This window comes from Salmo salar, chromosome 09 (assembly GCF_965601325.2).
Source record: "Salmo salar chromosome 09, fSalSal1, whole genome shotgun sequence".
Taxonomy (NCBI): Eukaryota; Metazoa; Chordata; class Actinopteri; order Salmoniformes; family Salmonidae; genus Salmo; species Salmo salar.
Window position 1 is genome coordinate 26,182,791 of NC_138299.1, and position 12,416 is coordinate 26,195,206.

Below are 12,416 nucleotides of genomic sequence, written 5' to 3' on the forward strand. Positions count from 1 at the left end.
CAGCTGCTGGTGTTCTCAGTGCAATACATCTGTCTGCAAAGAGCACAGTCATATGCTTGTGGTTTGTAACAAATGCATGGACTAAGAAAGCATAAGTAAGCATCCCACACACAGTTCCTGTTAGTGTTCATGTTTTCTAAATTCACAATTGTTAGCGTTGTCATTTATATTGATGAACTTTGGATTTTCAAAAATGTTTTTAAATATTATAAAACATGCTTACGGTGGTTTTATTTTGTTCTTCACACAAAAGGTTTAATGTGAAACTCTAATATTGATTGTAAGAAAAATGCTATTATTTTCAATAGCCGTTATGAATTTATATTATAATTCGTGCGAGTGTAGTATTTCACTACACTCACATTAACATCTTCTAACCATGTATATGTAACCAATAAATTTGATCGAAATGTGTATCAAACCGTTGAGCAACTAAAAACATTTCAAACAATACGATTATTATTGAAAAGGTCCAAATCACTCAAAATAATGTCTCACAAAATGTCTAATATTTTAGACCCATATAAATAAAACAGATATTACAGTAGCGGGTAATTTTGACCCAGCCTGTGCATTATTGGGGCGCCATGTTTACTATGCATCCTAGGGTTAAAATTATTATTGACCTTTCATTTAATAATGCAACAATCATTGTCATGATTTGTAAATACAATTTATGAGAAGTTACAATTTAATTTGAGTTAAAATAATGGACATTTCTTGACACATACTATTAGCGATTGTAATAGGATTACTATTAGGACAGTGACTGTAAAAAGGGAGACCATAAAGAGCAGTGGTACTTACCATAACTGCTAAATGTGTCAATGCCATCTAGTGCAAAACTACCAATTTCAACTTGAGTGAACACTGAATGTAGATAACAGAAATAATTGAGTCTGGCCATCTCAAATACTGCTGCATCATGCAGAAACAGTTTATATGTCCAGCATATGTCCAGCAAAATAAGCCTGAACCGTATGGCAAGGATAAATACAAAAGTGAGTGAATTCAGATAGTAATGCATCTTACGCCTCATGTCCACTGAGTTCCGGCAGAAGTAAATATTTTCAACTCGTTCGTTCGTACAGTGCGGTGGTACAAACGGAAGTACAACTAGATAAAAGCTAGCTAGTTGGAGTCTGTGAAAAGCAAAGTACATGTGTGTCAAGTATGGTAAATGCGGGCTAGACTTCCGGAAAAACAAAACGCATATGCATTTGGTGGACATCGGGCATTAGACAACATTCTTGTGAACTAAGCAAGGACTATCAAAGGACCTCAAAGTGAATAGCCATAGCATGCTTTTTTCTTTTACACAATGCATCATACAAACACATCCAGCAAACACCATGTCAACATGCCTGTTACCATATTAATACAATTGATTAGTGCAGCCTACTTGGGAACAGTCCTGATAAAAAAACGTTTTAAAACAATGAATATCAGCAACCTTCTAGATTCCGGCTAAATGTCCACAATTCTCTGGTTTGATAATACAAATAATATTTGGTCAAAAATGAAAACCTGTCTTAAGTATTTTATTTGGTATGTGAAGCGTAATACCTTGGATATAAGCCAACAAAACAGAAAAGTAAAAGTGTTACATTAAACAGCATATTGTACCCTTAGATTAAGGGTTAGATTGTTGGTGTTGTGGCTGTGTAATTCATTTATAAAAAGTAAAGCAACCCAACATGAAAACAAAATGTTTAAGTCATCTTGTAGTGTAGGAATAAACTTTTTTTTTTATATATATATATATATATATACACAAGTGCTACAAAAACTATACTAAATATTTTAGCTGTAAAAAGTACATACACCGCATTTTGTGATAAAATAGGAATATTTAACAAAATAGTTTATACAAAATTTCTATGTATGGGACTACATTTAAAGAATTTAATAAACTCTGTGTGTACACACACACACACACACACACACACACACACACACACACACACACACCACACACACACACACACACACACACACACACACACACACACACACACACGCACACGCACGTATTTGGAAACCTGCTCGTCGAACATCTCATTCCAAAATCAGGCATTAATATGGAGTTGGTCCCCCCTTTGCTTCTATAACAGCCTCTAATCTTCTGGGAGGGCTTTCAACTAGATGTTGGAATATTGCTGCGGGAACTCGCTTCCATTTAGCCACAAGCATTAGTGATGTCAGGCACTGATGTTTGGCGATTAGACCTGGCTCGCAGTCGGCGTCCCAATTCATCCCAAAGGTGTTTGATGGGGTTGAGGTCAGGGCTCTCTGCGGGTCAGTCAAGTTCTTCCACACCGATCTCAACAAACCATTTCTGTATGGACCTCGCTTTGTGCATGAGGGCATTGTCATGCTGAAACAGGAAAGGACCTTCCCCCAAACTGTTGCCACAAAGTCGGAAGCACAGAATAGTCTAGAATGTCATTGTATGCTGTAGTGTTAAGATTTCCCTTCACTGGAACTAAGGGGCCCGAACCATGAAAAACAGCCCCAGACCTTTATTCCTCCTTAACCAAACTTCACAGCTGGCACTATGCATTGGGGAAGGTAGAGTTCTCCTGGCATTTGCCAAACCCAGATTCGTCCAACGGACTGCCAGATGGTGAAGCGTGATTCATCATTCCAGACAACGCTTTCCACTGCTCCAGAGTTCAATGGTAGCAAGCTTTACATCACTCCAGCCGACGCTTGGCATTGCGTATGGTGATCTGTACGGAAACCCATTTAATGAAGCTCCCGGTGAACAGTTCTTGTTCTGACGTTGCTTCCAGAGGCAGTTTGGAACTCAATAGTGAGCGTTGCAACCGAGGACAGATGATTTTTATGCGCTTCAGCACTCAGCGGTCCAGTTCTGTGAGCTTGTGTGGCCTACCACTTTGCGGCTGAGCCGTTGTTGCTCCTAGACGTTTCACAACAGCACTTACAATTGACTGGGGCCGCTCTAGCAGGACAGAAATTTGACGAACTGACTTGTTGGAAAGGTGGCAATCCTATGACAGTGCCACGTTGAAAGTCACTGGGCTCTTTAGTAAGGCCATTCTACTGCCAATGTTTGTCTATGGAGATTGTATAGCTGTGCGCTCGATTTTATACACCTGTCAGTAATGGGTGTGGATGTAATAGCCGAATCCACTTATTTGAAGGGGTGTCCACATACGTGTGTGTGTGTGTGTGTGTGTGTGTGTGTGTGTGTGTGTGTGTGTGTGTGTGTGTGTGTGTATATACCACTAGAATCAGTGAATAATCTGTGGATCCCTAAGGAAGGGATAAGGATCCAAATCTGCCAGCACTGAAAGTAGAGTATAGACAGCATGTACAAAGAAACTTAACTTGAACTATGTCACAGATCACATAACAAATGACCTTAAAAGCGTTACGTGAAGGGAAATGGTTATGCCAAATGGCTTATGTCTATGATAGCATTAAGAATAGCAGCATTAGATGGGTGGTTGGCCAAATAGTTCAATGGATTGTGACTGAAATGCACTGTCAGCATCTAGAGAATGTGAGACGGAAGGGTAGGAAAGAAAACACTTGGTCTGTGCCATCACTCTCAGGCTCTGGGCATCTTAGCAATGAGTCACCGGTCCCGAGCTTCATACAGCAGTTTGGCAGCCTGTCAGGGAACAGAGACAACATACACAGTACGTAATGGCAGGTCTGAAGTTTAAATTCCAGTAGTATCAAATATAATCTTCCTTTTAAAACACAAGCCAGCCTGTTAATGTGGTGTACCTTGTGCATAGCAGCCAGCCATGAGGAGGCAGTCTTCTTGTCGTCTGCTGCCTCCATGCGTAACTGCTGGGGGTCCTGAGAGCCAGTGGGTTTGCAGTGGAGCAACATGCCACTGGCCCTGGAGTTTCCCCCTGGACACAACACACAGTTAAGCACAGCCTGGTCTCAGACCAGACGTAACATAGTACATGTAAATATGTTACGTATGGTTACATAAGACAGATGGTTACTTAGGGTGGTTGGTCAGGGTGGGTGAATATATAACACAAACATCTACCAACCCAAATCTCATCACGCACAACTTTAGCAACTTTAACTACGGACTACTTTTTAGCTACTTAGCATGTTGGCTAACCCTTTAACCTATCTCCTAAACTTAACCCCAACCCCAAGCTAACATTCGCCACCTAGCTAGAATTCGTAACATATTGTACATTTTGCAACTTCGTAAGATATTGCACGTTTTGCAAATTTGTAAAATATAATACAAATTATAATTCATAACATATCATACGAAATGGGTGACGGACATCCACAAATATTTACCATACGAAACGTAACATATAATACTAAATGGAGCGTCTCGGATTTTCGTACAGAATAATACAAAATGCTATAAGACCAGGTTGTTAAGTAAGGTACAGTAACAACACTCACTATCTTGGGATGTACTCTAAAAGCTTCAGCTCAGACTTTGTAAACCAAAACTGCTACCTGGCTGGTGTTCAAACTAATGACCTTGGTGAGAAAAAAAAAGTAACCTTACAACATATCTCAAAAGGACACAATAACAAACATTGATTAGACAAAACATGCAAGCGCTTATTTGTTAAAGACTGGCATGTGCAATAAATCACTAAGAAATCTATAGACTTGAGAAAATAAACAACATATCAGACGTTCACAGAAGAAGTTGATAGGAATGAGGGAATATGTTTGGATGTCTTGAGCTGTGAGCTGGGTTGTGTTCAGTAGGCACAAAGTGGAAGAAAACAGCCCAAACAGAGTGAAATAGGAAGGTGCCACATGGAAACTGTCAAATAAAGTATTTTGATATGGTGTTGCCTAATGAACACCAGCCTGGTCACAGTTAGAGGGGCAATGAGACTCACTCTGGGTGTTTAGTTACACACAATCCCCCCCATGGAAGCATGCACGGGACACGGATTTTAAGGACGTCGCCTTTGTTCTACCACTGATATAAAATGCATGTACAATGATATCAAAGGCATCCTTATCAAAAGCAGGGCCACAAACTCTGGGGGCAGGTGAACTTAAGATGGGGAGGAATAAGGGTGAGTGGGGGGCGAGGGAGTATAAAAGCGCTAACCTTCAGAGATATACTGACTGTCCAGCAGACTTGTGTAAGTGTGAATGTCATTCTCTAAGGTCATAAGGAGAAAGGCCAGGCCGCCCAGAGGCAGAGGGAGAGAGGGAGAGAGTGTTTTAAAATTAAAGCAGAGGAAACAGTCAGGCACAACCACCACCTCAGTATACTTACCATGCTGTTAGATCAGTTAAGGGGTTAAGGGGTTTCAAATCAATACAATGAAAAGACACAGTCAACAGAATTCTACTGTGGATTTATGATTATACATCCGGTCATAAAGAGGAGATGGAGCTAGTTCCTCCACCCACAGGAATCCATGTCTCTTAAATCAATAAGCATTCAACGAGCTACATAGTATCGCTGCTGTACTGTCATCATACTGCCCTCTGTACTGAGAGCAATCAAGCCAGGCTGAGCAAACAACCAGAGAACATCTGATCCAGAGCTTTACCTTCAGGAGTGGACTCCTCCGTCAACACCTGCATACTGGAGATCCGAGACAGTTCCACCTCAAAATGGCTCTCCCCATCAAAGAAAAGATACCTGAGTGGAGAGGGAGATAAATAAAAAGAGAGCAAGAGAGGTGAGACAGTGATGTACTGAAAGTCTTTCAACTGGAAAATGTACATTTTCTAAAGTGGTTCTATCAAAGCACAGATACAGTATATGTCCTTCCAGCATTAACCTAAATAACTCCATTCTAGATACTTTCTCTTTGTGTAAAATGTAAAACACTCACGATACCTGTGGTTGTTGGAGAGACGACACATCATGGTCTCAGACGTCTTTGAGGTGCCCAAAGTGACAATAAAAGAACCACCTGAGTAGGACAGACGAGTCATTATCAGTGAGTCAAATAAAAAAAGCATGCCAATCAAAGATCCCTCCATAAGAATCCATCCAACTGTAGATACCTCCCAGTCCACTGGTGATGTTGTACTAAGGCTAATCTTGGTTAACCCAGAAGTAAAATCTATCTTAATTTGATTGTTTACATAGTATAATCTCTCGTGGACAGACAAAGGATACAGCATTATTTGACCATGCTATCTGGCTAACATGACCCCATTAATCCAAAATGCTACAAGGCTTTCTCTCCAGGTCCCTGCCACTGCAGCAGGCCCTTGCCCTGGAGCTCACCATGCTGCAAATGGATTTTTAATTACAGGCCTGGCTGAGTGAAGCAGAGTGGAAGGGGCCTATTTATAACCACACTGGTCTGCACCAACACTTCACTAGCCAGGAGGGGGTAGAGCAGGGCAGCATCACCTCAGACCTAGCCCTGCTCACTCACCACCATCCATCCATCCATGAGTTTGGGTATCCTCCTTACACAATTGATTCATTCCTTTGAACTCACCTCCCATAAGCACTTTGAGCTGTTTGTCGTAGAACTCCATTTCCTTCTGGGAGACCAGGCTGCACTCGCCACACTGCCGGACTGGGTCGACGAAGCACATCCTGGGCAGAGCCACCTTCTTACTGCAGCACTTATCACAGAAACACCGGCCACACCGCCGACAGTGGTGCTGAACATCAACAGAACAAGAGGAAGGGAAGCAGAGGTCATAACAGGCAAAACTATGTATCCTATTGGCAAAAGCAACAGTATAGCTCAAAGTCAGGTTAAACATTTAAATACAGTTATATGATACACTGCATGACCAAAAGTATGTGGACACCTGCTCGTCGAACATCTCATTCCGAAATTACGAGCATTAATATGGAGTTGGTCGGCATTAATGAGGTGGGGCACTGATGTTGGGCGATTAGGCCTGGCTCGCAGTCAGTGTTCAAATTAATCCCAAAGGTGTTCGATGGGGTTGAGGTCAGGGCTCTGTGCAGGCCAGTCAAGTTCTTCCACACCGATCTCAGAAAACCATTTCTGTATGGACCTCGCTTTGTGCACAAGGGCATTGTCATGCTGAAACAGGAAAGGGCCTTTACCAAACTGTTGCCACAAAGTTGGAAGCACAGAGTTGTCTAGAATGTCATTGTATGCTGTAGTGTTAAGATTTCCCTTTACTGGAACTAAGGGGCCTAGACCGAACCACGAAAAACAGCCCTATAGCATTATTCCTCCTCCACCAAACTTTACAGTTGGCACTATGCAGTCGGGCAGGTAGCGTTCTCCTGGCATCCACCAAACCCATATTTGTTCGTCGGACTTGATTCATCACTCCAGAGAACGCGTTCCACTGCTCCATAGTCCAGTGGCGGCGAGCTTTACACCACTCCAGCCGACGCTTGGCATTGTGACCTTAGGCTTGTTTGCAGCTGCTTGGCAAACCCATTTCATGACGCTCCCGATGAACAGTTATTGCGCCAACGTTGCTTCAAGAGGCAGTTTAGAACTCCGTAGTGAGTGTTGCAACAGAGGACAGACTATTTTTATGCGCTACGCGCTTCAGCACTCGATGATCCCATTCTGTGAACTTGTGTGGCCTACCACTTCACGACTGAGCCGTTGTTGCTCCTAGACATTCCTCTTCACAATAACAGCACTTACAGTTAAACGGGGCAGCTCTAGCAGGCCAGAAATTTCACAAACTGACTTGTTGGAAAGGTGGCAATCCTATGACCGTGCCACTTTGAAAGTCACTGAGCTCTTCAGTAAGGCCATATTACTGCCAATGTTTGTCTATGGAGATTGCATGGCTGTGTGCTCGATTTTATACAGGTGTGTCTGAACTAGCCGAATACACTAATTTGAAGGAGTGTCCACATACTTATGTATATTACGGGATCATAGTAAATCAAACCTTTCTTGTAAGGAAGTCATATTTTTTGTCACACTGCATACAGCTTGGGCACTGAAAGAGGAAAAGGACATACTTTTGGTTCACTCAAGTTCAAACATGGACACAACAATTTGATAAACAGTTTAGATGGATTACCAAAAGACCTCGCCTTTACACTAAGATGATCACAAACCTAAGGCTTACAGTAACATACCCAGACTTTATTTATTTAACTAGGAAAGTCAGTTAAGAACAAATTCGTATTTACAATGACGGCCTACCAGAAGGGAAAAGACCACTTGCGGGGACAGGGGCTGGGATTAAAAATAAAAACCAAAATATAGGACAGCACAACAAGAGAGACAATACATAAAGAGAGACCTAAGTAAAAGTTAGCCGAACACTGACTGTTTTAATGCAACCACGTCACAGCATCTTAAAGATCAGTGTACCATTCAAACACATGGGTGAAGAGGCAGTGAGGTGTGACAAGCTGCTGGACAGGTTTACTATAAGGTTCACACACAGCTATGACTCATGGCCATCCCCCACTCAAGTGTTTTCCAAAGTGGACCCATGTCATAATCATGATTAGCCTGGGTAGCCGCTAGTGGGCTTTATGGATCTCCACTATCATCTGGGCTTGATGTGCACAGCAGGTACTGTCCCCAGCGACAGGTTTGTACATAAAACATTCTCCATTTAGGCAGCAAAGGCTTTGATTACCTCAACTTGATTTAAAAATGGGGAGAATGTGGGTTAGGAAACAAACAAAAAAAGTGTACTTTCTTTATGAAACACATTTTTCCACCACCATACCAGAGTGGCTAATTAATAACTGGAATTCTAGGAATGATACTTTCTGATGTTGCGTTAACTAGGCAAGTCAGGTTGCATCAGACCAGTGGAGGCTGCTTGGGGGAGGACAGCTCATAATAAATGGCTGGAGTGGAGCATTTCATTAATTCCGCTCCAGCCATTACCATGAGCCCTTCCTCCCCTATTAAGGTGCCATCAGTCTGTTGTTTACCCCTGGCTGAATGCGGGGCGCAACATCAAGAAGTAGAATTCGTACGCATTAGACACTAGCATGGTAGTAGATAATCAAATCCCCCCCCCAAAAATGTATTGGTCACATACACATATTTCGCAAGTGTGACAAAATGCTTATGTTCCTAGCTCCAAAAGTGCAGTAATACCTAACAATACACGCAAATCCCAAATATTAAAAGGAAATATGTACACCGAACAAAAATAGTAACATCTTTGAAAATGTTGCATTTTATGGAGTTAAATACAGTTCATATAAGGAAAATCTATGGATTTCATGACTCAGAATATAGATATACATCTGTTGGTCACAGATAACTTAAAAAAGAAAGGTAGGGGTGTGGATCAGAAAACCAGTCAGTATCTGGTGTGACTACTATTTGCCTAACGCAGCACAACATCTCCTTCGCATAGAGTTGATCAGGCTGTTGATTGTGGCCTGTGGAGGTCCTGGGCTGGCATGGTTACACCTGGTCTGCGGTGGTGAGGCCGGTTGGAAGTACTGACAAATTCTCTAAAATTACATAGGAGGCAGCTTCTGATAGCAAAATTCACATTTAATTATCTGGAAACAGCTATTTTGGACATTCCTGCAGTCAGCATGCCAATTGCATGCTCTTTCAAAACTTGACACATCTGTGGCATTGTGTTGTGTGAAAAAAAACGACACATTTTAGTGACCTTTTATTGTCCCCTGCACAAGCTGCACCTGTGTAATATCTGCTTGATGATATGCCACACGTCAGGTGGATGGATTATCTTGGAAATGGAGACATGCTCACTAACAGAGTTGTAAACAAATGTGTGCACAACATTTTAGAGAATAAGCTCTTTGTGCGTTTGGAACATTTCTGGGATCTTTTATTTCAGCTCATGAAACCAACACTTTACATATTGCGTTTACATTTTTTGTTCAGTGTATATCGCGTGTATAAACATTATGGATATTATATGAATAGAAACATTTGTATACTATATAAAAAACAAGTAGTTATATAGGATGAGCCTTGACAATAATACAATATATACATATGAAGTGGGTAAAACAGTATTGCTCAGGTGGCGGAGGTCCTTTTTAGTTATTTATTTTTAAATTTTATTTCACTTTTATTTAACCAGGCAGGCTAGTTGAGAACAAGTTTTCATTTGCAACTGCGACCTGGCCGAGATAAAGCAAAGCAGTTCGACACATACAACAACAGAGTTACACATGGAATAAACAATCAATAATACAGTAGAAAAATCTATATACAGCATGTGCAAATGAGGTAGGATAAGGGAGGTAAGGCAATCGGTTGAAGAGCATCCATTTAGTTTTACTTGCATTTAAGAGCAGTTGGAGGCCAAGGATGGAGAGTTGTATGGCATTGAAGCTCATCTGGAGGTTAGTTAACACAGTGTCCAAAGAAGGGCCAGAGGTATACAAAATGGTGTCGTCCTTGATGATATTCTTGGCCTTCCTGTGACACCGGGTGCTGTAGATGTCCTGGAGGACAGGCAGTCAGCCCCCGGTGATGTGTTGGGCTGACCGCACCACCCTCTAGAGAGCCCTGTGGTTGCGGACGGTGCAGTGCAGTTGCCGTACCAGGCAGTGATACAGCCCGACAGAATGCTCTCAATGGTGCATCCGTAGAAGTTTGTGAGGGTCTTAGGGGACAAGCCAAATTTCTTCAGCCTCCTGAAGTTGAAGAGGCGATGATTGACGGTGTGGATGGACCATTTCACATTGTCAGTGATGTGCGTGCCAAGGAACTTTTCCCCTTCTCCACTACGGCCCCTTCAATGTGGATGGGGGGTGCTCCCTCTGCTGTCTCCTGAAGTCCACGATCAGCTCCTTCGTTTTGTTTACATTGAGGGAGAGGTTATTTTCCTGGCACCACTCCGCCAGGGCCCTCACCTAATCCCTGTTTGCGGTCTTGTCAGTAACTGTTGTCAGTAACAGACACTGTTGCGTCATCTGCAAACTTCATGATTGAGTAGGAGATGTGCATAATCACACAGTCATGGGTGAACGTCAATAAAGTGTGCATATTTTCCCCTTCTCTTCATTAAATCTAGTTAAGGAGGAAATCGAAGCCTTTGGAGCCAGATTTTTTTTAATGTATGAACCGGATGCCGGTGGGCACAAGTGTTTCATCCGGCTGTACACATCGAGCCCAATGGTGGCTGCCCAGGCTAGATCATGATGCATGTGGACATCTCGTAGAGACGGCGAGAAAAAAAACTTCTAATTAACTTGCAGTCATATGAATTGCAATGACTTGCTGAGGCATCTTTGGTTCTGTATTTTGGTGGCACCTGATGCAAAGCAGCTAGCTAATTGACAACGTAGCTAACTAACTACTGTAGTGACGGCTCCATGTTGTCTAACTTACTAGCTAGCTAGAACACTACAGGCAGCTCTTTGGTATTTATAGCTGAACACGCCACTTCGATACAACTACGACCCGAAGGGATTTTTTTCGGAACAGGTTAGGAGAATTAACCTAGTACGTTAGCAAAAGGGTTAGTGAAAATGCTCTCCTAACCTAGTTAACTTACCTACGAAAAGTCACTTCGCGACGTAGTTGTATCGAAGGAAGAGGCGTGTTTTTAGGGCATCACATTTACAGCTAGCAAACTGCTTAACATTGTTAAAAACCAACACATGCCAAATGAAGTAGCTAGGCAGTTATAAAAAATAAAATAAAAAGCACACGTATATTTTTTTAATAATAATAATCATTCGCCTTTTGGCATTCAATCGTGGGATAAGTAACGTTAACTGGCTACTGTCCCGTACAGACAGAGTCAAGTCCGAGCGACGTTGCTATCTTGTTATTTCCTCTCCAATAGTCTCTTACCTCTTTGTCTGGGACCCACTGGGGTTCATCTAAGGAAAAAGGGCTGTTAAACGCTCCATTCTCCGGGACCATGCGAAGTCCACTTGGGCTTCGGACCAATTTCTTGCCATCAGGCACTGTAGACATTTTTCCAGAACCTCTTTTTAGATCAAACTGAAAAACACTCATCGTATTTGATGGACAGAGCCGTTGTCCAATATAAATGCGTGGAGTATATTCACTGATGTCATGTGATGAACCAGAGCAAACGAAAAGCAATGTTGTTTTGGTTTTCTGATCCCACCCACATTTTTTCATGACATTTTAGGAAAAACATCTACACAAACTCGAACTGTGTTCGAATACCCATACGAACATACTGTATAGTACATACTTAATGAGTATACTACATACTATTAGTTCAGCCGTGCGAGAGAGGCAGGTTGAGGTTTCCAGGGTTAGAGTAGTGCAGAAGATGTCATATGCTGAGGCAGTGAAGAAAGTAGAGGAAGATGGGTTATTTTGTTTATTTTTATTTCACCTTTATTTAACCAGGTAGGCTAGTTGAGAACAAGTTCTCATTTGCAACTGCGACCTGGCCAAGATAAAGCATAGCAATTCGACACATACAACAACACAGAATTACACATGGAATAAACAAAACATACAGTCAATAATACAGTAGAACAAAAGAAAACAAAAAGTCGATATACA

The 12,416-nt window shown here is 41.9% G+C and overlaps 1 protein-coding gene across 3 annotated transcripts; it reads right to left on the bottom strand.

The window, feature by feature from the left end:
• Positions 1 to 1,525: 1,525 nt before the first annotated feature.
• On the bottom strand, positions 1,526 to 11,921 carry LOC106610961 (zinc finger FYVE domain-containing protein 21). Of its 3 annotated transcripts, XM_014210701.3 has the most exons (8): positions 11,724 to 11,918; positions 7,852 to 7,902; positions 6,450 to 6,618; positions 5,834 to 5,909; positions 5,541 to 5,632; positions 5,090 to 5,143; positions 3,760 to 3,890; positions 1,526 to 3,640 (listed from the first exon to the last, which is right to left on the bottom strand). In XM_014210701.3, exons 1-8 carry the CDS (start codon positions 11,889 to 11,891, stop codon positions 3,605 to 3,607), a joined length of 777 nt encoding a protein of 258 aa, XP_014066176.1. In that variant the 5' UTR covers positions 11,892 to 11,918; the 3' UTR covers positions 1,526 to 3,604. The 3 variants fall into 3 exon arrangements, with proteins under 3 accessions (XP_014066176.1, XP_082811806.1, XP_014066178.1); XM_082955680.1 differs by lacking the exon at positions 7,852 to 7,902 and having other exon boundaries at positions 11,724 to 11,921; XM_014210703.3 differs by lacking the exon at positions 5,090 to 5,143.
• Between the last annotated feature and the right edge of the window lie 495 nt (positions 11,922 to 12,416).